At 52.1% G+C, this 24,058-nt stretch overlaps 2 protein-coding genes and 1 long non-coding RNA gene across 7 annotated transcripts in view; 1 reads left to right on the plus strand and 2 right to left on the minus strand.

Moving 5' to 3' along the window:
- The window catches only part of POLA1 (DNA polymerase alpha 1, catalytic subunit), a 295,794-nt gene extending 292,513 nt beyond the window's left edge, over nucleotides 1–3,281 (plus strand). For both annotated transcript variants that reach the window (XM_086389392.1, XM_086389396.1), the window contains one exon: nucleotides 2,081–3,281. In XM_086389392.1, coding sequence (XP_086245518.1) covers nucleotides 2,081–2,226 — 146 coding nt within the window. In that variant the 3' untranslated portion in view covers nucleotides 2,227–3,281. The remainder of the gene's footprint in view (nucleotides 1–2,080) is intronic.
- LOC147339922 (uncharacterized) overlaps nucleotides 1–9,380 on the minus strand; it is a 126,803-nt gene extending 117,423 nt beyond the window's left edge. For all 4 annotated transcript variants that reach the window (XR_015159737.1, XR_015159738.1, XR_015159735.1 and 1 more), the window contains exon 1: nucleotides 9,145–9,380. This is a non-coding gene — a long non-coding RNA (uncharacterized LOC147339922). The remainder of the gene's footprint in view (nucleotides 1–9,144) is intronic.
- Nucleotides 9,381–9,546: 166 nt separating this feature from the next.
- Nucleotides 9,547–22,394, minus strand: ARX (aristaless related homeobox). Its single transcript, XM_086389397.1, has 5 exons — nucleotides 21,122–22,394; nucleotides 18,584–19,463; nucleotides 15,975–16,020; nucleotides 12,836–13,164; nucleotides 9,547–10,718 (listed from the first exon to the last, which is right to left on the minus strand). The coding sequence occupies exons 1-5, from the start codon at nucleotides 21,315–21,317 to the stop codon at nucleotides 10,478–10,480; spliced, it is 1,692 nt and encodes a 563-aa protein (XP_086245523.1). The 5' UTR covers nucleotides 21,318–22,394; the 3' UTR covers nucleotides 9,547–10,477.
- Between the last annotated feature and the right edge of the window lie 1,664 nt (nucleotides 22,395–24,058).

Consider the following 24,058-nt stretch of genomic DNA (forward strand, 5'->3'; position numbering starts at 1 on the left):
AGTTCTAAAGTGGCAAGTGAGTGTAGCGTTAAGAGAAACAGAGTGATGGAAGCCTAACGTGGGTGGCCCAGGTGCCCAACGCAGAGAGAGGGCAACCACAAAGAAGGGGTGAGCCCTTTCGCCCCACAGCTCCCACCCCCAGTGCAGCCTGTGGCAGCTCGTACAGTTCTTTTTCCTAGAAGACCTTCCAAATGTTATTGATTGGATTCTCAGTGGGGAAGCAAGTAGGAGCCTTTATCTGCATCTCTAACTGGCGTGGAATGGTGCCTCTGCCGTATTGACCGGCTATGGGATATGCTGGCGGTCACAGTTGTCTTTTACGAAGAGCACCGAGTGACGCTGGTTGTCATTCTAACTCGGCTGTGTGGCAGCGTAAATAGTCCCCTTTCTAACCAACCTGGTGGGAAAAGTCAATATCCCATCAGCAGAGGAGGTAAACACATCAGGAGCTGTGCCCTCTCTCTTCCTCCCCTGCTCCGTCTCACCGCAGCTCTGTAAATGTCTCACCCCGGTCACACATGCATTTGTGTCATTCACATGCACGGGGCGCCGGCCGGCCGCCACTGCTCGGGCCATTGTTGTGTATTCCCAGACTCTGATAATTAGAACTTTCAAAGTGTCTTTCTCTCCTTGCTTAACGATGCACCCTCTCTCTCTCTCTTTTTTGCCTCTTTTTCCACCCGCTTTGAGCATTTAAATCCTCTCTACAAAACTTTCTGTTGTTGTTTTTTGAAAGGCAATTGATGTAATTTAGAAAAGGTTGTGGAGAACAAACGTGAATGTGTAGCTAAGGAACAAAAATCTGGAGACTGAGTTTTCATTTTCCGGGTGTTTTGTAGACTTCACTGTTGCTCTGTTGTTTCTGTGGGGTTTTTTCTTTTGGTGATTGATGTGCCCTCCCTTCTATGTTTCCTTCCTGATGCTTTCCTAACCTGGGGCGCCAGGCAGCCTTGCTCCCCCCAGGCTCCTTGGTTCAGGCCAGCATCTGGGGGCCTGCCCATGTCTATTTGGGAGCAGTGAACAGGGGTGCATGGATAGGGGTGCACAGTGAGCCTCACCGCAAGTGAGCTCAGGGTTCTGGCTCTACATTTTTACATCCCAGATCTCTAGCTCTGTGTCCTAGGGCAAATGACTTAACCTCCTCAGCCATCATATTGGGATTTTGTTTTAAGGGCCTCTCCAAACACCTCAGAGGGTTCCCAAGCAGCTTTGAGCAAAACTGTGTCATCTTAACCATCGTGGGCAGGGTTGGCTACCCCAGGGATCACCCTGTCTCTAAAAGGCCAGACCTGGGTGTCCCAGCCCACTGCTCCTTACAAAGAACTAAGTTTAGAGGTCTCAGACTCTGTGCGGAGAAAGGAAGGATCTTCTCTTTGGCTGAGAGTGCCCTGGGCAGAATGGGAAGGCCAGGGATGAATGGGTGGAAGGAGCAGGAAGCAGAGAAAGGGCAGCTGCACATCTCAAGTTCAGAGGTACACGGTGTGTACAAAGAAGAAAGAAGCAATCTTGCCAGTGGACAGGTGCTCTCCAGACAGCATATCCCTTGCCTCTTTGAGCAGAGGGGATTTTGTATAGCAGAGGGATGCAGATGGAAAGGACTAGAAGCCGACTAGGCCCATCTGATCTAGGGAGTTTGCACTGGGAGGCGCTCTGCCTTCCTTTTGAGGCAAACTGGTTCCTGCCACGTCTGTACTTTGCATGCAGTTGCATGCCTGTGCTCGACAGCACCGCAAACCGGGTGTCTGCGAGTGGGGTTCACCTTGCCTGCCGCACATGGCCGTGCACCTGCAGTTCCCATCATTGAGAGTGGCCCTGTCCCCGGTGTGCTGAGTCGGCTAGGTGCTGAGAAGTGGTGGGAAGGGGAAAGGAAGAAAATCTTCTTCAGAGGAATCTCGGGGTTCCCTCTTCCCCAGCGTGGGACTGGTCCCAGGGCTAGACCAGCCACAGGACCATGAGGACATCTGAGACCTGGAGCTGTAAACAGAACTCACAGCTCCTGCTCTAGTGCTTCAGAAATACTGAATGCTTTTTTAAAGCTGCTTCTGAGACCTGTAATCCTCTTATTTTTATTTCTTTTTAGATAAATTGAAGAAGCAGTTTTTTACTCCCAAAGTTCTTCAGGACTATAGAAAACTCAAGAACACAGCAGAGCAGTTCTTGTCCCAAAGTGGCTATTCCGAAGTGAACCTCAGCAAACTCTTCGCCGATTGTGCTGTATGGTCCTGAGGGGTTCCAGGAAGTGGACCTGCAGGGACGGTGGAAAGAAGATCCACATCCTTGGCACCTGCATCATGGCCCTGGCTGCTTCTCCTGCATCGCTTTTCCTGTGGAACTACAATCATGTTTGTGTGGCTGTGACTTGGGAGGGGGATTATTAAGGGGCAACTGCAAAGGTATTGAGTCTACCAAACATCAGGGAACAGCAGAAGTACCTTCCTCTGACAATATACCTTGTGCTGTTGAAACACCACCAGGAAAACTGGCTGCTTCACATTGGCATTCCGCACTGGATTTCTAGGGGAGGGGGCGGGGAGGGACGAGAAATTGAGAGTGGCTAGGAGGCAAGTGGCTTTTACCCAGGACCTGCAGCAGAGGAGCCCCCAGAAAGAGGGGTTCACAGAGCCTAGCAGCAGGGCTGGCACTTTGCCTTTTCACATGCCAGTTAAACCCAATCTGAACCCAAGTACTTCCCAGGCCACTGGCTCCAGGAGCAATTGTCCTTCTCAGTCTGTAAGGGGGAGATTTAGAAGCTGTGCACTTATTAAATAGATTAAACAGAGCTTACTTGTGTACTGAATTTCTCCAGAGCCCAACCTGTGCATGCACATGCACACTGGACAGCTATTTACACTCGCCTGCCTTTTTCATTTCCTCAAATAGAAAATCTAGGTAAAGGTTTACACAAAGGGAAAGTACATGTTAAATAATTTGATATCCTATAGCATTTCATTAAAATGTGTATAGGCCAGGGCAAGGACCTTTGTGTTACATTCAAAAAAAATGAGGGGAGGGATGTTTAATCGGCCCTGGTGCTATTTTTCTCATTTCTTCAGAACGGTGCCTTTTTGCCAGAAGCAAAACGTATTTCAATGTAGCCATCTTTCCTTTCTTACATTCTTGGTAAGATTAAAAAACTAAAAAAAAAAATTCCCCTTATACAGCTATGCTATATTTTTTAAAAAATTATCTACCTGTGGAAAAAAATCTACGTGAATTTTCATAAAGGAAATATATGCTGTGCTTTTTTTTTCAATTCAGAATAAACTTTTCTAAAAGGAAAACCGCTGCAGTGACTCTGTATCAGGTGCAAAGAGTGGACTGGAGGGGGCAGCCAGGAGTAAGGGATGACTGGAAACCATCCCCTGCCCAACCTCAGCCTGCTTATTAGGTCTGTGCTCAGAGATGCTTGGCATAATGTATGTCCCAGTGTTCTGAGTGGCATTTCAATATACTTTGGGTCCTTTGAGAGATGAAATATGGCTTCTCATGTGTTTTGTTGACTTGCATATTCAAAGAGAGCTAAGCCAAGAGTCCAGTGCTGTCTCCTTTGGGAGAGCAACGCTGACGGCCCCTGGAAGAACAGCCCCCACAAGAGAAAGGTCACCCAGCCTGGCCCCTAGTGAAGGCATACTGGTTATATAGTACAGATGATGCCACCTTATACCTTGCTTTGCCTCCTCTTTTCTTTGCCTCACCCTCGCCTCCTTTCTCTTCTTATACTCAGGTTCGAAGTAGAAATACTTAGGGTTTATGACCATGTCAGTTAGTTAATGCCTTGGTACCTCAAGCTCTGCAACCTGTCAGAAGTTGCAGCACCCAGGCTGCTCTGGGAAACTAAGGATTAGTGTGTTTTTCCCTTGTTACCATGTAGGATTATAGAGATGGCTCTCTAATGTATGCTTCCTATGCCCACACTTCCACTTTGCTTTCTGAAGAGAAAGCATGTTTTCCTTGATTTCTGGGACCTGGGGTTATGACGGCAAATACAAAACTTGCTTGTCAAGAAATGCCAGGAGACAGAAACAACTTCTCACTGGTCTGCTTCTTGTCTCTGCATCTAGATGTAATCATTGTGAGGGCAGGAACCATTTGTGTAGAAAGTACATATCAGAAAGTCAGACATTTCTTAGTACAGTTCCCCAAAAAAGTTAACACGGTGGTTGATATATTCTTATTCAGATCGGTAACTCCAGGTTAGTTAAGAGGATTTTCTGGGAGGCATTTGAAGATTCCAGGATTTTATAGAAAGTTGCAACTTTAGGATTGAGTGGATCTCTCTGTTAAAAGATTGGAACATGGCATGGTCACTTTTCTCTGAGAAAGGTTTCTTCTTGATTTGCACCGTCTGATAACACAGGGGTACAGTGAGTACCGAGATGCCGCCCACTTTGAAAGGGGGAACTTCCCCATATGTCTTCACAGGTTCCCTGGCATGGGTGTTAAGCTCAGGTGAGAAAAGTGAAACAGGCCCGGTTCCCTCTAGAGAGTGGCAGAGTCTCGTGAGCCTGAGTGGCCATGTCCTGTCCAAAGGAGGCAGGAGCTACTCAGCAATTCTGGGAGGGACAGAGCCCTGGGTGGTCATGGGATCACGTTTTCAAGAGCCAGGAATCCAGATATGGCCATAAAGTATCTCAATTCCTAAACTTTGGCAACTAATTTTAAAAAATAAAATTCTAAATGCTGTGGGCCAGACTAAACCTCTAGGATAAATTTTATCCACTCCAGTTGGGAAATAGGGCCCTACAGGAACCCATCTAGAATTTTTCTGTTTCCTGTTGAATTTAGGGGCTGCCAACAACAGGGAGCACATTCATTTTGGTCATAACTTGGTATAACTCTCAACTCTCCTTCGTGTAAAAGGGGATGTGGAGACCGGAAATTGAAAATCCTACAAAAGTGCGCTCAGTTAAGATTTTAATTTGCCCAGGAAACAGATGGAGTTCGTCTTGAGACTGTTACCCAAGACATGGGGGCGAGCCAAAGTTCACAGACTGCAGTTTGGCAGAGGCTGGTCAAAGGGGATGAATTCACTGCCCCCTACCACCAGCCCCTTCTCCAGCCTGTACCTCCTCTTACCTCCAACATATACAGATGGACCTCAGCATGCCTTTTCGAACAGATTGAAATTACTTTGGCAGGTAATGCAGAGATAAGGAAACTCCAAAAGCAGCTTTCTCTGTCTTGTCAGGGTTTTATGAAAAACACTAAGCCCCAGATCCTCTTCAGAATTCACTGACCGTCAATTCAGTTCTCCCATCTCCCATCCCAGACTTTAACCCGCCTTGCCTTTCCCTTTCTCTCTCTCTCTCTGCTCACCTAAATATTTCTTAATTGAACGGTTTGCTGTGGAGCTTCCTTATAGCAGTTTAATAGATGAACTCATCTGAGCCAGCCTCAAATTTCAGATTAAAATTCCTTCATCCCGAAGGCAGCATTATCAGGTTGTTGGAGGCTGTTTTCAAACCTTGGTTTTGAATAGCAGCGGCTCTGCATTAATTTAACCACTAAGCTAATAAGTAGGTTTCGTTTTGTTATGCTAAGCTTTATTGCTTTTCTTTTGATCAGAATGGTGTTGTTGAGCAAAGCAGCAGACAAGGCATTCTTTGATGAGGGAATTAGCGCTCCATTCTTCCTCTATTATTCATAGCACAGTGGAATATGTAAGTACCTGAGGGTGTCAAAGGAGCGCAGGTTCTATTGCAAAGTGCTCGCCTTGTTTCTCTCAATAGCTGACTATGAGATGATAAACCGCTTAATACACTGTGCTAATTGGATGAGAGCAAAAAGAGATGGGAATTAAGGCGAGGCAAAAGGAGAAAGTGCAACCAGCCTTCAATTCACTCTTTCACCACTTTACCAGCACCAAAGGAGGCACAAGCTTTCTATAAGCAGACTAGAGGTTTTGTGCAGAGATAAAATGAACGTGTTAGTGGATTCAAGTAATACACTAATTATTGCACAGTATAAATACCACTACTGGTTTTATAACAGGGAGGTAAACTTCTTTTGAGAGGGTTATAGGATTGCTTGGCAGTGGTGTAGAACCTAATAAGGGCCCAGAGTAATAACCCCTTGGATTAACAAAATTGCTGCTTGTAGAAGTATGATTCAGGCTTTTACGAAGATTTCTGGAGAATGAATAAAAATGACTGAATGACATTTCTTAATGTATAACTGGTAATCGCTCCCTTTTCTTTAAAGAAAAAAATGTATACTTCAAACCGGACTGTTAATAAAGTCCAGGGACAACACAACTTTTTCCTTTGAAAAATGCTTCTTCCCCTCCCCCCACCCCAGTCAGGTAACAGCTTTTCTTCTCCCCGCCCCCCAGCTAGGCTGCCACTGTCACTTAAATACATAAGCAATTGCTCCGTGGAACTCGGTGTTCCAAAATACCATTTTAGGCCCCATTTAAGACCCCCTTCATTCAGACGCACTCACTTTTGTGTATACACATACACACATGTTCACATACATATTTTTTCCTCTAAAAGCAAGTTGAACTAACTCATGTATAATTTCCTTCCCTCTACCATCAGCCACTTTTCCATTCTAGTAAGATATTTGCACTCAAAACGGTATGAAAAACAGAGGTACAAGTGCCTTGTCTCTTGGTATTACAGATCAAAACCAACAATAATAAGTGTTTGCCCCAGTGGGGGTGTGGTAATGAAAAAAATGAGAAACTGGCCGAGGCCTATACTGGTGACTTTAACTGAAGACTGGGTTTCAAGCCCTAAAACCTTCCCTTTGGTGATCACTCTCCCTAATTCATCCACTTTCTATCTTCCCCACACAAGCCTGAGCTGTTCTCCCCAACTGTCCAGTCTGGCTCATGGGTAGCTGGTGACTGAAGAGTACTTAGGGACATCTGAAATTACTCGGCCTACTGCTCCCTTCTTGCCTTTCCTTTCGGGGCCCATTTAGGGTCTGACTAGCCTGTCTGAAAATGTAACAAATTAACTTGCCCTTTCCCTTCATCCTTCCCACAGAGGCCGAACTGCGCTCCCTCACCCCTCACCCCTCACCCCAAGATGCTGTGGGGGTGGCCCTGGGAAAGCAGGTGGTGGGGCATTGGGGCCTGGGGGTGATAGGGAACAGCCATGCCCCCATCACAGGGGCTCTCCCGAACTCCCCTGGGCTCTGCATGGCCTCCTCCAGGGTGGAACAGGTTTGCTTAAGGTTGGGGAGGGGGGTCAGCCGCTCCCAGCATTGTGACTGCTTTCCCAGATATTGGGGCCAAATTGGGTTGCCATTCATTAATAATGCTCACAATAAGATTAAATCATTCTGGAAAATCTCATAAAATCCCCCTAAGTACGCTCCAGTGGCTCTTTCCAATCCCCATCATTCAGCACTTGGGGAGGTTTGGAAGGAGAAGAAAATTGGTTTCTTTGCTTTTAATGCTGCTTTGAAAAGATACTCAGAGTTTGTCATGCGTGACATGTCACATGTTTAATGTGGACTTGCTGGAAGTCAGGGGGTCTTTAGCGTGTGATATTTATGGGGAATATTAAGTGCAGAATGAGGTCCCTCCAGCTGGGGAAAGTTGAAAGAATAGGAGGCCCAGGACCGGGCTTGTTTGCAGCATCAGAATGACATAGGATTAAGAGTTTGTAAAACAAGGAGAGGGGTTCTCATTGGCCAGTAATAAATGTAATCCTTGGAGGTAATTTCACGCAATTTGCTTCTGCTCCATGGAAGGGTCAAATGAGAAAAAATGACTTAAAAAAGAGTTCATTAACAGGAAGAATGGTACTGTTTCTCGTATACCATCCAACTGGCAGCCTGGAAGGGGGAAAAAAAAAAAAAAGCCCTACCTAAACAAAAGCCAATATCAACGGAAAATTGATATTGACCACCAAAAAACCCCCAAAAAAGCCCTTTCCCTCAGGCCCCTCCTGCGCTCCGCAGTCCCCACCCCACCTCAAATTCCTGAGAAGCCCTGTCCACCCCAGGAACTCGACCTTCACCCCAGGAGACTCTGTGGAGTCTGGTGAAGGCTTGAGACACTCAGATCTCGGGGAATGTCCTAGAAAGTTCCTGCTGAGCCTGCAACCCCCGGGAAAGGAGTGTGCGGCGGGAAGGGCTGAGCCGAGGTAGTTGGCGCCTACTCCCCGTGCCCGGGGCCGGGCCCTGCTTGCGAGCTCCGCCCTCGCGAGCCAGGGCCGGGCCGGGTGACCAGACGGCCAAGATCCGAGGAGCCCCCTCCGCCTTGGGCCCCGCGGGCGCGCTCCCCAAGGTGTCTGGCAGGCGGGGGGATTGCGGCTTGCCGGCCGGGCGGGCGAGCGGAGGACGCCGGCGGCTGAGGGCGGCAGCTGCCGAGCCTTCGCCCACCCGCGAGTAGCCGCTGACCTCTGCCCGCCCCCGCACATGCCCCTCGGCCGCGCACGCCTGCGCCCAGAGCGGCGAGGGGACCCGCCCCCCTTCTCTGGGGCGCGGTCCGGGAGCGTGCGTGGAACCCGGCGGGGCCGGCCCGGAGACGCGTCCGCGCCCCCCGCCGCGACCGACTGGCCCGCGGCCTGGCGGGGCTGCGGCACCGGCTCCGAGAGCCACGCTAGTCACGCCGCGGCCGCCCCCCTCCCCGCGCCTGCCCCTCTCCCCAAAGGTCCAGCGCACTAATTACTACAAATTGAAACTAATTAAGCTTCTCTTCCCTTTCCCATCACCCTGGGAGCTTTGGCGAGACCCGGCCCCCGCGGGCGGGCTTACACCGAACAGTCACCCGGGGGGCGCAGGCAGGGCCCCGGGGGAGGGAGAAGCTACCGTCGCCGCCGGCGCGGGGAGGGGTGCGCCCAGGGGGTTGCAGATTGCGAATCTGCTTGGGTCTCCTCGCGAAACCTGAGTTGTTTAGATTTTTTTTTTACAAGTATATACATTTCCCAATGCCTGGATAAGTGATGTAATGACATTTGTCGAGTTAAGATCTGCCACTTGGATACCCCTCGCTGCCTTTCCATCACTGTTTCTGTGTTCTCTCTCCCACTCTCTCCCTCCCTCTCTTCCCCCCACCACACATCCTCCTACCCCCCCTCCCTCCTCCCTGCTCCCCCTACCCCCGCCACAGACCCTCCTCCCCGCGCGTGTACCGTGTAGCCCGCCCCCTCGGAAGCCAGCGCCTGGGCTCCTCTCTCGCGCCGTTACCTGTCATCTCGGACTGCGCACTTCCTTGTACGTGGCACTTTCCACGAACAGTTTCCTTCGCCTTCCCAGCTAAGACTCCCCGCTCGCTTCAAATTTCTGTCTTCACCGTCAACGCCTCCCTCAAGCCCACCCCACCTCCGAGGCCCAGGGCCCTCAGCTCCCACTGCAACACGACCCAGGAGATCCAAGATGCACGTGGAAAGCTCCGTGGCGGCGGCGATCTTAACCCTTCTTAGGAAATCCTACGGATCTTTTGAGGATCACATTCAAACCAGGGCCCTCCGCCAGGAAAACGGGAGTGCAGATAAACTCTGGGGGAGTCGGGGCGCAGGAGCCCACCCGGTCTTCTGGGGGGGGCCTTCTACTGTCCCCTCAGCTCCTGTAGAGAATATTCACACTTCCTTTTGTTAAACATATATTTTTTTTTATTTTGAGCGTGACACTTCTCCACTAGATAGCAAGGAAAAGTGATAACAATTACACGTTACACAAAAGTACTGTACCATTGCCTTTATCTTGAAGGTTTCGGAAGCCTCTACAGTTAATAAGTTAAATAAAGGGCTTGAGTACATAAATATTTGTCTAGGAACCCTACCGTATCTACAACACAGTAAGAATCTACAGGAGGACAAACTTTTACCATACCACGCTGAGTGCAATTGCGTTATAACATTTCAAATATACAAAGCTCTGTTCTTTTTCTTTTTTTAATAACAATGGTATGTACAGAATCAATAATCACAGTTTGGTGACTTCAACAGTCCATATTCTAGCAGAGTATTTCCCTTTGGTTTGATATAAAAACCTTGGTTGATGTATGATAAAGAAGAGAACAATAACAAGACGCCCCTTTCCGTTAAGTGCACTGTTAGCTATCTTACAGATTCGCATTCGCTTCCCCGCCGCCGAAGGCTGGGGCCACGCTGGCAAGATCAACTTAGAGCGCCAAAATGCTATTTGGAAAAAAAAAAAAAGCTAAGTGGGGTGTCAGGAGGCAGAGAGGTTGGGGTTTTTAAATTGTTAACTTCAATACCAGGTGACTTAGGGAGAAAACCTCCCCGATATTTTCAATAAAAGAATGGGAGAGAGTGGACGTTTGAGTTGGAGCGAAGTTGGCAGGGGCAGGGGCGGGTGGACAGCCAGCCGAGGAGGTGCCACGTCCGGGTAGCGCCGAGGGCTGCCTAGCCCGCGTCCAGGCTGCTGCGAAGGCGGCTGCGCTCTCTCAGTGCCGTCTCGGGAGTGTGCTGGTCCTCTGTTTCCATTTGGTCTTGAGTGGTGCTGAGTGAGGTGACCTTTCGGGTCGCGCCCGGGGCGCGAGGGTGGAGGGAAGCCTTTAGCACACCTCCTTGCCCGTGCTGGTGCCCGGCAGGATGTTGAGCTGCGTCAGCTGCGCGGCGTGCTCCTTGGCCTTGAGCCTCAGCGCCGCTATGCTCGAGGCGCGTCTGTCTGCGGCCGCCGTGGCCGGGTCGGCCAGCGCGCCCGACGCCACTGCGCCCTCCACGGCCGGCGTGGGCTGTCTCAGGAGCGCGGCCGCGGTCGACGCGCTGGTCAGGGGGGCCATGGTGGAAAAGAGCCTGCAGGGAGAGCAAAACAGCGCGGTGACGCCCCGAAAGCTGCGCGCAGCGCCTCGTGCAGCCTTTCCCGCCGCCTCTCCCCGGCGGACCAGAAGGGCGCCGCCGCTGGGGCACAGAGTCGCAGGTCCGGGGCTGGGGAGTAGGGGGAGGCGCGGGCGGGAGGCTGGGACGTTCTAAGAGTTTACTAGGGCAGGAAACGAACAGAGTGGGGAAAAGACCGAGGAGCCAGATATTCCTGGAGGGACCAGAGCCGTGGCGGAAGCAAGCCCCGAGTCCCCGAACCCCACGGTCCCACTGCGCGGATTCTGGGCTTTCGCTTAAAAAGGGAGTGTACTTTAGGAGCTCCAACTGCCTATAATACTATTTGCCGAGAGAGAGAAGAGAGACAAAGAGCAAGGAGAGAAAGGGAGGAGAAGAAAGAGAAAGAAAGGACAAAGTGGGATTAAAACTGAGAAACACCTGTGCGGACTTTGTACTCCTTCTATAGAGCGCCTTCTCGGCCCGGGGCTCCTTTCACCCTGAAAAAGCTGGTCTTGTTTGCCAGCCTTATTGCCGCCGCGGCCGCCCTCCTGCGCCGGGCAGAGCTGCCAGAGCCCGACCGACGACCGCGAGGTGGGGATGGGGGCTCCCGCCTGTTGATTTCCGCTCGCCAGGCAACTATGACCCGCTAGCACCGCATTCCCTGCGCCCCATGCAGTCACCAGTACCAAAGAGCCCCCGGGCCCGCACCCGCCCCCCGCGTGCAGCGCACGGCAAAACCCAAGTCTGGGACTCCAGTCCGCGAAACCGCCTCCAGAAGGCGCCAGCATTGACCCGCACGGCGCTTCCACCCTCTGCACTGCACCGCGCCAGACTTGCGGCAGAGGCCGAGCCGCCCCTGACCCTCAATGCCACCACCGCCGCCGCCGCTAACTCCCAGGGCTTTGGCTCCGGCCCCCGGAAGGCCAACTCAGGGTTTCCACCATTATAAATGAGCCCACCTGGGCTCGAGGAGCGCCCCCCGCTTCTCCCAAGCCCACCCTCCTCCTCTCCTGTCACCTCCACTGCACCCTCCTTCCAGCCTCTCCAGATGTCGCAGCTGGTACTCCAGCCATGGTTTGGCAACTTTAACAAGTCACTTGTGAGAAGAGGAAAAGGAGAGGGTGGTGGGCGAGGAACAGAGGACTTAAACATTTTTTTTTCCAATAAGAAATAATAAAGTGTGGCCTGGAGGGGGCGTAACATGCTCTTGTTCCACCAGGTAAACTGAGTCACTAACTACACTTCAGTGCACTTTCTGTTTACTTCATTGGTTGTTACAAGAAAGTAATTTTACTGAGTCTTTTTTGAAATTTTTCTCCAAGATGATTTTTTTGTTAAGTGGCTGCGCAGTTGGATGAATCTATTATTTCTTTGTTCTCCCAAAGAGAGATCACTGAAGCTGCAGTTTTATTTTCACTGCACTTTCCAACTTAATACATCTCTCCTTTGTTTCTTTGTCTGTGTGATTATACAGACTTTTAATTTCATCATTCGATGTTCATTTAAAGAAAGGGATTTATAATATATGATGAAGCGTTTCTTTGATTTCGTTGTCTTGTGCTGCTCTGGGGGTCCGGGGTTGCATATATGAGGGTATGGTTGGCAGCGGATCACTTGAATGACAAGGAAGGTAGAGTCTGGGGAAGAAGAAAGATTTCTTTGGACCCAGAGGGCCCTTGGCCCCAGGGCTGTATTTCCTCTGGCTGCCAGGCTTTGGGCAATGAGGAAGGATTTTTGCAAAAGTTGAAAAGTCATCCCGGCTCTGCAGCCTACACCTGTACCCTTTTTCACACACACCACCTTTGGTCTAGGCTGTTGCTGCCTTCAAATGGTACTTTAAAGCTTTCATTGAACACTTCCAATTTCTGTGGTTGCTGTTGTTGCCACTGCCCTTTCCTCTGCCGTTCAGTCCCAAGTCATTCCCTTCAAGATCCGCACTGTTTAAAGCAATATTAGAGATTATTTTCTTTGGCTAAGTCTCAAGTTAAGCCAAAGAAGAAAGATGTGTGCAGTCCCTACCTATCTCTGGCCTCTTCCCAGGGCCCCAGCCTCTGTGCGTGTATGAGAGAGACAGCCTCCCCGAAGCCACGTTTTACCTGCCGAACGCAGGGCTGATGAAGGCCGGGTGCCGGAACACTGCGGCTCCGAGGAAAGTGCTCAGGCCCAGCGGCGCCCCGCTGGGCGGCAGGCTAGCCGAGCCCGGAGGCGGAGGTAGGCTCGGGAAGGCGGCGGCGGCGGCTGCAGCAGCGGCAGTCCAGGCCGAGTCGAGCGCGGGATGGTGCGGAGGGAAGGGGCTGGCGTCCAGGTAGGGGCTGAGCGGGTGAGTGGCCGACAGCGGCCCGGGGAAGGGCAGACCGGGGGGATGGGTCTGTGCGCCCGCCTTCTCCCGCTTGCGCCACTTCGCCCGACGGTTCTGGAACCAGACCTGCAAAGCCGAGAGAGGCAGGGGTCGGCGCCGCTCCGGCCGGGTAGGCGCTCCAGGTGGTCCCCGCCTCTTCCCCCCGCGCCGCGGGCCCTCCCTCCTTTCCACTTTTCCACTGCAGTCCTCGCCCACCTCGCCCCTCTATGGCCTCAGGTTGTTCAAGGACACGTCTGGGACCAAAGGGGCAAAGAAAGAGGGCCTAACTTAAAGTCATCTGGAACTACTGGGCAAGTGAGCCCTTTCCAGTGGACATTTTAACTAGCCTGGTTCCTTTCCAAATTTAAGAAATGGTTTGTTGTATTTAGAAGTGAGGAAACCAAGGTTTACATGTCTGCGCTGCCATTTGCTTGCTGTGTGTCACTTAAACCTCTCTGAACCTCAGTTTTCTAATCTGTAAAATGGGGATAATAAAACTTTATTCATAAGGCTGTGATGAGGAATGAGTCAAATAAAGCATGTGGAAGCTGGCATTCAGTGATGACTCTTGGGAACAGGCAGCCATCAAGAGAATGCACAGCAGCTTTCTGTGGCAAATCAGCTCTTTTCACCCATTTCGGGTTTTCCCAAGAGGTGACAGAATCTTTGCTCTCCGTTGAAAAGGGAATCAGGGAGGTGGTTCATTTAATCTTTCCAGAAATATTTACTGAACACCTATGAGCACTACCCTATGTTTGGGGGCTTGAGGGGAGCTGGGACTGAGGGAAGAAATACCCACGATAATTAGCAAACAGGCATACAGTTTAGGAGGCAGTTGTAATGAAGTGTGGGGTACACAGCCTGCTATCTGCAGGGGCTCCATGCAGGGCCAGGTTCTGCCAAGGAAGGCAGTGACTGCATGGATCAGGTCTACAGTGATACTTGGGACACAGAAACCAGAGTGTGGGATACCTGGAGACTGGGCACATCTTCATAGCTAATCGGTCCTTTATTTCTTCTGGGGATGTGGTTTAAGTGGGTTATTTAAGTAAGATAGTTGTAGGTTGGGGGGAGCTTTTCAGCAGAAGGTATCTTCCTAATTGTTAATAGAAAGCAGTTTTAGTAGAGACCTTTACCTGAAATGTGGCAGCTACCATGGTCTAAAAATAACTTTTAGGAGCATGAAATTATTTTTATGTGACCTGCTCATCACACCCACAGCTGAGAAGATACGCTCTTTATCCCTTGAAGGCATTAGTATTTTTAGGGCTGAGTTTATGCCTGCACACAAGTCTAAAAATTAAGAATGAACTCTGGGGCTATACAGAGTTATATTAAAATATAATGTAAATGATCCCAGAGGTATATGTTTTTTTTTTTAATTTTAAGACATCTATGCCTTTCAGATATACACACTGGGGTTGTCATTACTAGCACTGGTATCTAGGTTTGGTTTGACTTCTAGATAGCCACCTAACACAAGAAAAATTGAGAATCCAAGTCGGTTGATTACTTAAAATTCTGCCAAAAGGGGGCCCATCCATAACATTTCACAGCCCTCAAATAATCTATTTGAGAATTGCAGAAACATTCCAGTGTGGAAATTCAGAGACTTTAAAAAATAAGACTAGATGGGACCAGGCTGGGTGGGCAGCTTTTGTGTATCCAAATCTGTCTGGACAAGAATACCCGCCACTCCTCGATGACAGTGAAAGGAGTAAAGGGCGGGGGGACAGTGGAGGCAGAATGCCCTCAAAGAACATGGAAACCTTCTAGAGACAGATCGGCTCTCGGCTCAACTGCAATTATCAAGATGTCCCCCTGCAATTCCTCATTATTGAATTAATACCTCTGAGGCCCCCCAAAGGTAAACGAAAGGACTCTAATAATTCATATTCACTTAATTACATCTTCTCCAGTGAATAGGGAGAGAGGAGAAGGGGAGGGGGCGCTCTCTTTCTTTTTAAAAGTTATTTAACTTTCCCACGACTCGTTCCCCTGAGTAGAAAATGCAGAGTTGCTGTCACATCTCTGTTTGACAATGGAGAAATGTGTCAACAGAAAGGAGGGGACAGGCCTCATCATTAGCCCTCTAATGCAAGAAGCTGTTGTGTATTAAATGAGCCATATGGAATTTATTGTGCTTTATCAGCGCTTGATTTTGACTGTAAAGTGATTCCCTCAGCTCCTAACCCAGGGACATCTGTTTTCTGTTGGCCATCGGGGCTGCCCAGTGTTGATCGTCTCTTTGGTTATGGGGCCTGGGTTCGGAAATGCACTCTGGTATGGGGCTGCAAACACCTTTAATAGCATTGCACTCACTCCCTATTAGATCAATGTGGGCTCATTGCTATAAAAAATGGGAAATCAAATAGCATTAGCCAGCTCCTTGTGCGGGCGGAGGGGAAATCAAACAGCATTTTGCCTTCAAATGGCCCTGTTTGTTCTAGCACTAAGTGGGCTTTTATGAAGCCCGATTGGAGACTTAATCACAGCCAAATACCTGCTTGGAGCTGAGCGGATTTGTCTAACAACCAAATCCATGCTCCATCCCATTATTTCAACCAGGAAAAGTCAGTTCGCAGATTGTTTCCTACAGGGACTGTGGACCAGCGGGCTTCTGAACTGCAGTCTTGGGGACCCTGAAACCCCTCTTCTGATCCTGGACTCCTCCCACAAGGCACCCAAACCTAGAAACCTTCCCCTTCCATCTCCCAGATCTTCATATTTTAATATAATTTTGTGCAGGGGTGTTTAGGTTTATCTTTCTGATTCTGCTTCTCTTCATTTTATGAAGGGGGTCTCTCAAGAACCCCCTAATCCATCAGCCCACCTCTCTTCCACTCTTCCCCCAGCCCACTGCCCCTCCTTTCCCCCCTCTCTGCAGTGCGGCTCACCTGGACCCGGGCCTCAGTCAAGTCCAGCCTCATGGCCAGTTCCTCCCTATAAGAAAGCAACACACAGGCAGGAGGTCACTGCAGGCTCCAGCAACCGCCTGTCAGCCACCTTTCCTTCGCCGGCATCCTCTTGCATTAGTGTCTAACAGACACCTGGGCATCACCACCCCTTCAACACTGGAGTGTCTTCTATTTGACTGCAAACGTGAAAACACAATACACTCCCAGATACAGGATGTTGTCTATTCTATTGCATCATATTATATTCAAGAGTGACAGTGGTGACTTCATGACTGTACAAGTCTCGGATTCTCTCTCACTATTAAGCCAGAGTTAGATAAGACACACACACACACACACACACACACACAGTGCTTATAGCCTCTTTTGTCCTAAGAGTAAATGGGAGAACTCTCCACTCAACTAAAAACATTTCTTTAGCCCTCCTTGTTGCCTTCTGCCTTCTTTAAAAAATGTTCTCTCGCCTCTCCTTCCTCTCTCTCCAGCTCTCTGCCTTTTCTTCCATCTCTCTCTCCCCCGCCTTCCTCCCCCGCTCACCCCCTTAGGTCATACTCCCCATTACCCTCTGGAGATATGTTAAGCTTGTTAAGAGTTCAGTGGGGTAATTTTTCGATTAAACAAAATTCTGCGCACCTCCTGACTCCAGTGCCCACTACAAACCCTGCCCATCTCAGGGGAAGTCAATTTAACTGAAACCCTACCCCGTCATTGCAGTTATTACTGCGACAATTAAGGCAAATAGGAAACCATTAAGATGCTGTAAAACGGCTTACAACCTGTTTACCGAAAATATGAGCGCGACGAGAGTAATTGGCTCTCCAATCACTAATATGAAAGAGCGGGACCTGCCCCAGCCTGGGACCCGGCCTGGCCCACACCTGGAACTTCAGGACTGGGAGAAAACTGGTTCACTGGGGAGCTTCCCGCTGCTTCCTGCTACAGTAAGCATCAGCAGATCTAAAACCCCAAAACCACACTCCTGCCTGGGTCCCAGCAGGAGCCAAGGGGCTCTAACTAGCCCCCTGGGTGGGAAAGAGGTGGGCATGGGGTGGTGACAAGCAGCCACCCCTCTTCGTGTACTTTGGTTCCCCTGGAGAAGCTAAAAGGGCAGACCTGCGTGCCAAGCGACATCACCTCATTTTCTTCTTTTGAATTATGTGTGTGTGATAAATGCAAAAAGCGGGTTGGCCGCTTAGCTATTTGATAGAGACAATTATTTTAGAATTTATTTTCTTTTTTAAAGATAATGAAGGGACTGGATGACACAGGGGAGGGCCAAGTTTAGCTCAGGGGATGATCAAGTTTAGTGCTTTGCCCCGAGTCGGATCTACTCTTTTCCGTTTCTGGTTAGGAGACAGTTTGGCAATTAACTGCTAGACCAACTACCCTGGAGCGTTGGCTCAGGCCTCCTGAGCGCTAAGCAATTTCTCCTCGGGTTCAAATGGGGCAGGCAGCTTTCCGGGGCTACTAAAATGCACATTGAAAAGTCGTACACGGCTCGTGCGAAGCTGGGGCTGCTAGAGCTTGACAAGCCCAAGTCTGGGCTGACTCCCATCCCCTTTCCCTCCTCTATGGGGAAAGTTGGCCCTTACCTGGCTCCTCGCCTGAGTCAGACCTTAGCTTTGGGATGGGAGAGGAAGGCCCCTTGCCGGGCCGGCATCCCGGGTATGACTAAGCCGGCCCTCAGGGGCCCAGTCATCTCACAGGTACATCTTTCCCCCAAAACTCGGGTGAATGGGAATGGAGCGGATCCAGAAGGAACACCCAGGTTTAGACACCAGTCAGAAGGGGGAAATTCCCCTCAGCTGTTCTGTCTGTTGCCTGCCGGGCTCCCAGCAGTCCAAGCCTGCCCCTGTAAACCCGCGTACAGTAAACCAACACTGCGTTTAATGTGCGCGGAGGGCGAGAGGACAGCGATGGAAAGGGGAGATTCTGGTCGGTGCCTCTGCAGACCAAACGCTGCCTAGTTCTGACTTCCTTCAGTTATTCCAGGAGTCCTCAAACGACAGAACTTGGATCTTTTTAACGGCCTTCTCTGCAGGCGCGGGCAGCTTCACTGCGTAACTGATACCCACCAGGCTCCCGGGGCATCAGGCGGGGAGGGCAAGCGCACCACACAGCGGCCAAAAATAGCCCCTGCTTAGCCCTGGTGGCGAGGGCCGGCAGCGCTGCTTGCGCCTCGCCTGGGACCTGGCGGGGAGTCGGGATTGCAGCGCCAAGGGCCCTGAGTGTGAGCGCTCGGGTGCGCACGTCTCCAAGGTGGCGCGTTCGGGCGCCCTTTGGAGAGGCCGTTTCTTTTTCTCTCTCTAGCTAAAACTTGTAATTACAAAAATTAAACTGGAGAGACCTCGGGAAGGGAAAAACAAAACAAAACAAAACCCATCCCAGTCTAAACTTACAAGCCCAGAGTAGAGGGGGTGGGAGGGTGTTTTTGGTCAACAGGAGTTTGGCCATTGGGAGGGCGCGCCTGGGGTGAGTCCAGGAACTAAGTTCCTGCCCCAGCCCCAGGGCCCTGCCCTCCCACCTTCCCTCTCCGGGACCCCCTCGGCCCTCCAGCCGCTGCTGCCACGATCACCCCTCGCGCGTACCTGGTGAAGACGTCTGGGTAGTGCGTCTTCTGGAAGGCCCGCTCCAGTTCCTCCAGCTGGTAGCTGGTGAACGTGGTGCGGTAGCGCCGCTGTTTGCGCTTCAGCAGCCCCTCCTCTGAGTCGCTGCCGGCAGACAGGCACACGCTGTCCTCGCCGTCCTTGCCCTCAGCGTCCTCCGGGTGCAGCAGCAGCTCCTCCTTGGGTGACAGCTCCCCGCCCTCGGTGGCCACGGCGGCGGCAGCGGCGGCGGTCACCGCTCCTGTGGCGGGCACAGCGCAGCGCCGCGGTTCCTTGAGCAGCGCGCGGGCGTCGTCCTCCAGCAGCTCCTCCTCGTCGTCTTCCAGCAGCTCCTCTTCCTCGTCCTCGTCCTCTTCGTCCTCCAGCAGCTCCTCCTCCTCGTCCTCGGCGCCCGCGCCGCTACTCGCCGCCGGGGCGCCACCTGGGCCGCCGGCCACGCCAAGGCGCTCGTCCGGGTGCCCGGCGCCCCCCGGGCCGCCCAGCTCGTCCAGCGCGGGCGGTGGCGGCACGAAGGGCGCCCCGTTCTCGCGGTACGACTTGCTGCGGCTGATGCTCACCTGCGGCGCCTGGCTGATCTTGAGCGTGTCCCAGGCCGCAGCGGCGGCGGCGGCGGCCGCCACGGCGGCCCCTGAGCCATCCGGCCGCTCCCCGGGCCGCGCGGTCGGCGGCGGTGGCGGCGGCGGGGCCTCCCCCCGCGGACCCGCCGTGGCTGTGGCAGCCGCCGCCGCCGCCGCCGCCGCTGCTGCCGCCGCCGCCGCGGCGCCCTGGAGGAGGCGGCCCCCGCCCGGGCCGTACAGGCGCCGCAGCTTGGGCGGCAGGTGCAGCTCGGCCTCGAACGGGGCGCTGCTGCCCTTGGGGGAGCCTGCGGGCAAGGGAGAGCGGTCAGCGCGCCGGCCGGCGAGACAGAGTCGCCGCTCGGGCCGGCCCTCCGCCGCTCCCTCCGCGCCCAGGCCCCGATGCGCGCGGCGCCCCCCGCACCACTAGACTCCGAGCCCTCCCCTCCTTCCCCAGTTTTCTTTTTTCTTTTTTTACGTCTCTCTCTTTCCCTTGCTCTTGTTTCCTTCCTTTTCCCTTTTCTCCTCCTCTATCGGTCCTTTCCTTTCCCTCTTTTATTCTTCCCTTTATTTCCTTTCTTCCTTCCTTTACTTCTTTCTCTACTCGCCCTTCCTTTCATTTTTAAATCACTTTTTCTTTCTCTCTCCCCGTCTCATCATTCTTTCCGCATCTTTCTCCTCTCCCTTCCCTTCCTTTCTCTTTTTGTGCACTCCTCTCCCCTTCTTCCTTCCCTCCTTTATTGTTTTCTTTTTCTTTCCTCTTGTCCTCTCTTCACCTTTCCCCTTCCCATTTCGGGGCAAGAGGGAATCTGCAAACATTCAACAACTTTTTAAAAATCACCATCACTCTGAAAACTTTGCGCACGACCTCTGCCCTCAGCTCTGCCACGCGTTCCCGGCTGCGGGTTGGCGAGAGGGGCCACTGCCTGGCGGGCACCGGGGGAGGAGGGAGCGGCCCAGTGGCCCTGAGTGAGGACCTGGCCCCAACAGCCCCCAGCAGGAGGGGCGGGGGCTCCTCGCCCAGAAAAATCGTCCTGGAGAAAATGGGTTCGGAAAGACCTGGGTGGGGACGTAAGGGGGTGCAATAGGCACAGAGCGCTCATTCCCCTCGAGGAAGCGCCTGGCACAGGTGCCACTGCAGGCTAAAAAAGAAAAGGAAAAAGTCAGTTTTATTTTAAACGCCCCCTTCCCCGCTGTCCGCTCCTGTCTTCCAAGTGACGTTGCGGCTGGACCGCTGGTTTACAGAATTTAAAAGGCGAAACTTGGGTGTAACAGTTTCGGGGCAAAACGACAGTTGTTCTGGAATTTTTAATTTTAGGGGAAAAAAGAGCTTTTAAACATCTCAACTCTAAAAAAAAAAAAAAAAAAACAGCAGAGGAAAATATAGCACCCAGAAGCCGCACATTTCATACACTTCAGATACAAGAAGGAACATTTGGGGAATCCCAGGGAGATGTTTTCTGCAAAGCTTGGGTTTAAAAGATCACAAGAAATCTACAATTTTAAAAAGAAGAAAAAAGCAGAACACCTCGTATAAAGAAATCTTCCCAAGAGGAACGGCCAAGGCGCACTCCGCCTGGAGTCCCCATTCACAGCTTTTGGGGTTCTTCTCTTCACCAAGTTCTTACAAGAGTCCACCCGGCTCCTGCTGTTCTTGGCCCATCGCCCCTCTTCAGAGCACTCGCAAGGCCACCAAAGGGGGTATTTAAACGACCTAAGAACCAATACCGAGAATCTAAGGGCCCTCGAAGCGAAGCTGGGTCTCTGCTTTTTCTGGAAGCAGAGAGGGAGGGAGAGACATCCCCGGGCAAGAGGTTTACTGCTCTTTGAGGTACCAGGCCTCAGAGTTGTTCCCTCTTTTTCCTCTGTCTCCAGTTGGACAACCGCAGGCCCCTGGCCCCGGAACATCGCACATCCAAACCTGTGCCTAGCACCCTTTTCAGGTGCTCGGCAAGCACAGCCTTACCTTGCACGGCCTTTTCCTGGTCGGTGCGGCTGGCCAGCGGAGCGGGCAAGCTCTGCGCGGCTCCCAACAGCCGCATTTTGCACGGGCTCCTCCGGCCCAGGATGCTGTCGATGCAGTAAGAGGAGAGCAAAGTTGGAGATTTACTTTTGCACTCGGGCCTCTCGGAGCAGCCCTCCTCCTGGTACTGATTGCTCATGGCTGGGTTTTTTTTTCCCCTGGGCGCAGAGAAGCGGGCCGCTGGCTGCCTCTCGAGGCGGGTGGGATGGATGGGTGTGTGTTGAGGGGGTGGGGTTAGATGGCTGGTTATAATGGATATTATTGCGATCTCTGTGCCTCTCTGCCTCTCTCGGTCGCTGGCTGCCGGCTCCCGCCCTGCCTGCGGCCGGAGTTCGCCCTCTCGGCGCTCAGGACAAGCAGTAACAAGTGTAGTGAGCCGCGGGCGCGGAGCTCTGGTGTCTCTCTCCTCCACGTGCTGAGAGGCGCCCTCTGATTGGCTCTCGCCAGAGGCCGGGCTGCTCTGGGCTGTGCGCTCCCGGCAAAGCCCGGACTGGATTCTGGAAAAGCCGGCGGTGGAGGAGGGGCAGCAGCAGGCACGCACCCGAGCCAATTTTATTTTTATTTTTTGTTTTCAACTAGCAACTTTCTGAATACTCCATTCTGTTCCTGCCGCTCCTCCTTTAACCCTTTAGGGCTAGCCCGAAGCTCTAACGTATTCGGATGTCAGGCCAGTGGGTGCCATTTGGGCGGCGTGCGCCCCTTCCACCAGCCCGAGGACCTCACTCCCTTGGAGGCAAGGCCTTGAGGCTTGGCTCGCGTACGGACGGATTTGGCCCTTTTCAAAGCCAATGTCGCTCTCCCAGGACAGTGCCTTGACCTCAGTGGCCCTCTGCCACCGTCCTCTTTAGGTCGGACGGGCCGCCGGGGTGACGGCCGCCGGTAAACGTCTGTCGTTGGGGCGTTCAGTGTTCTCTTGTGGCCCAACGCCTTGAACTGTTAGTCCTCTCCCTGAGTCCGGCGGTTGCTCTCTTTTTAGTAGGGTCTCATCACCGTCTTCAACTCTGCAAAAAGTCCCCTTAAAGACAAAGGTCTGCCAAAGGCGCGCGGCCTTCTCTAGCGCATCTACAGAACAGGAAGGGACCGGCGAGTGTCGGCTGCGAGAAGGGGCAACTGGGGACAGGCCCCGAGAGTCTCCCCCTTCTCCCCAGACACGCTGCCCTCTTCTCCCCATAAGTTCGCCTCTGTTAGGCCGTCACCCTGAAGCTGGACATTCTCCGATCCCGCGTGCAGGGAGCGGGATCTAACCGAAGCCCTGAGCGCTCTAGGGTGGGAGGGACCCAGGTTCAGCTTCAACCCAATCTCAACGCTTAAAGTTCTGAACTCCCCCCTGGCAAAGGCGAGAGAGCGAACCTCAGGGAGAGAGCACTTGTTTTTCTTCTTCCCCAAACAGCTTCCAGCGCGTCCAGCGCTGAGAAACGGGACCCAACTCCGACTGAAGTTGTGCCGAGCCCGGGCGAGGGCTAGCACGGGTGCCCTCTTTTTCTGGGTGCAGGGCCCAAGGGATAGCCGGGGGCCTCGATGCTGGCAGGGTGGGGGCGAGGGTGGTGGGTGGGAGAGGAGCCGGGGAGGGGGAATCCACGCCGGGTTTTCCTCTCTCAACCCCTTCAATGTGTCAGAGAAAAGCGTTTTACAAAGGATTATACTTGAATCACTTACAGTTAGTATTTAAAAATACAAGGATGCATAACTGGAATTTTTTCAGCCATAAACATCTGCATAACTCTTGGATGCTCGTGGGTGGGTGGCAGACAGATCAGGCTGGCTTGGCAGGAGCATTCAAGACACAACTGGAGGGGATGAAGGGTTAGGAACAGGCACATCAATAATGTTAATACTAATGTGATATTACTAGTACTATTAAGAGCTAGACGAAGAGGATCTGTGTCTATCGGTGTGTGTGTCTGTCTGTCTGTCAGTCTGTCCATCTGTCTCCGCTCTCTCTGGCTTTTAGTTTGAGTCTCACCAGTTTTTCCTACACTTGGATGATGGGAGTTGGGGGCGAAAGAGAACCCGAGCTCTCTCTGACATTGATTTTCTTTTAAGCCCTCTCTGTTGTTCCAAGGCCCCTGGTATCTTCTGTGTTTGCCTGCCTTCTTCCTTTTCTAGTCTCACCCACAGTTCTCTGTTATACAGCCCCGTTTAGCTTTAAAGTAACATTCTGCGCGCTGATTCCCTCCCCGGCCCTGAGCGCCCACTCCCAGGGTGCGAGTCTCGACGGAGCCGAGAGGCGGAAAGACTCGTAGGTCTCCTCGGAGCGAGCCTCCAGCCGCGGGAGCCTCGCGGGGTCCTTTGCGGCCGGTCACTGGCAGAGACAGGGGCACTTTTCCCTCCCCAGCGGGCCCCGCGTCGGAAATCTACAAGACCCGGCTGCGGGTGGCTCCGTGACTTCAGAGTCACACTCCGTCACACGCAAGGAGTGGGTTGAAAATGAGTCCACAAGAAGACGGTGTTAAAGAGAGACACAAACGCACAACTCATGTCTGAGAGCCTAACGGGGTTTCAACTCGGTGGAAGATTTCTTAGCTTCCGTCCCCCTCCTCCCCCTTCTGCAGCTGTTCTCCTTTTTTAAAAAAAGAAGTCGGACTTTCTTCTGGGGTGTATTCTAATTTTAATCATCCACTGCAAAAGGGGAGGTTAACATAGAATTTCTGATTCTGACTTAATGACCCCTGGAATTAAATCTAATTCTATTAATGGAATGTAGCGTCTTTCTTTGGGAAACCTGGTGCAAACACTAGCATTGTTATTTCATCTTGTGTATTTTTGGTATTTTCTAATCAATCTTCCCAAGTGAGGACGCTATTGGGAAAGCACATCCATTCACTTCGGGGAGAAGGGCCCGACTCAGCTCCCTTTACACCCAGCGGCCCTGAGATGATC

Source organism: Bos grunniens, chromosome X, assembly GCF_055505025.1.
Source record: "Bos grunniens cultivar Pamir isolate PY7600 chromosome X, Bosgru_T2T1.0, whole genome shotgun sequence".
Taxonomy (NCBI): domain Eukaryota; kingdom Metazoa; phylum Chordata; class Mammalia; order Artiodactyla; family Bovidae; genus Bos; species Bos grunniens.

Excerpts from the sequence above, each read along its gene's own strand:
- ARX (XM_086389397.1), bottom strand. The coding sequence starts at position 21,317 with ATGAGCAATCAGTACCAGGAGGAGGGCTGCTCCGAGAGGCCCGAGTGC. Across the intron at positions 13,165-15,974 it reads TGACTGAGGCCCGGGTCCAG|GTCTGGTTCCAGAACCGTCG; the intron begins GTGAGCCGCACT and ends TCGGCTTTGCAG. Across the intron at positions 10,719-12,835 it reads ATCAGCCCTGCGTTCGGCAG|GCTCTTTTCCACCATGGCCC; the intron begins GTAAAACGTGGC and ends CTCTCCCTGCAG.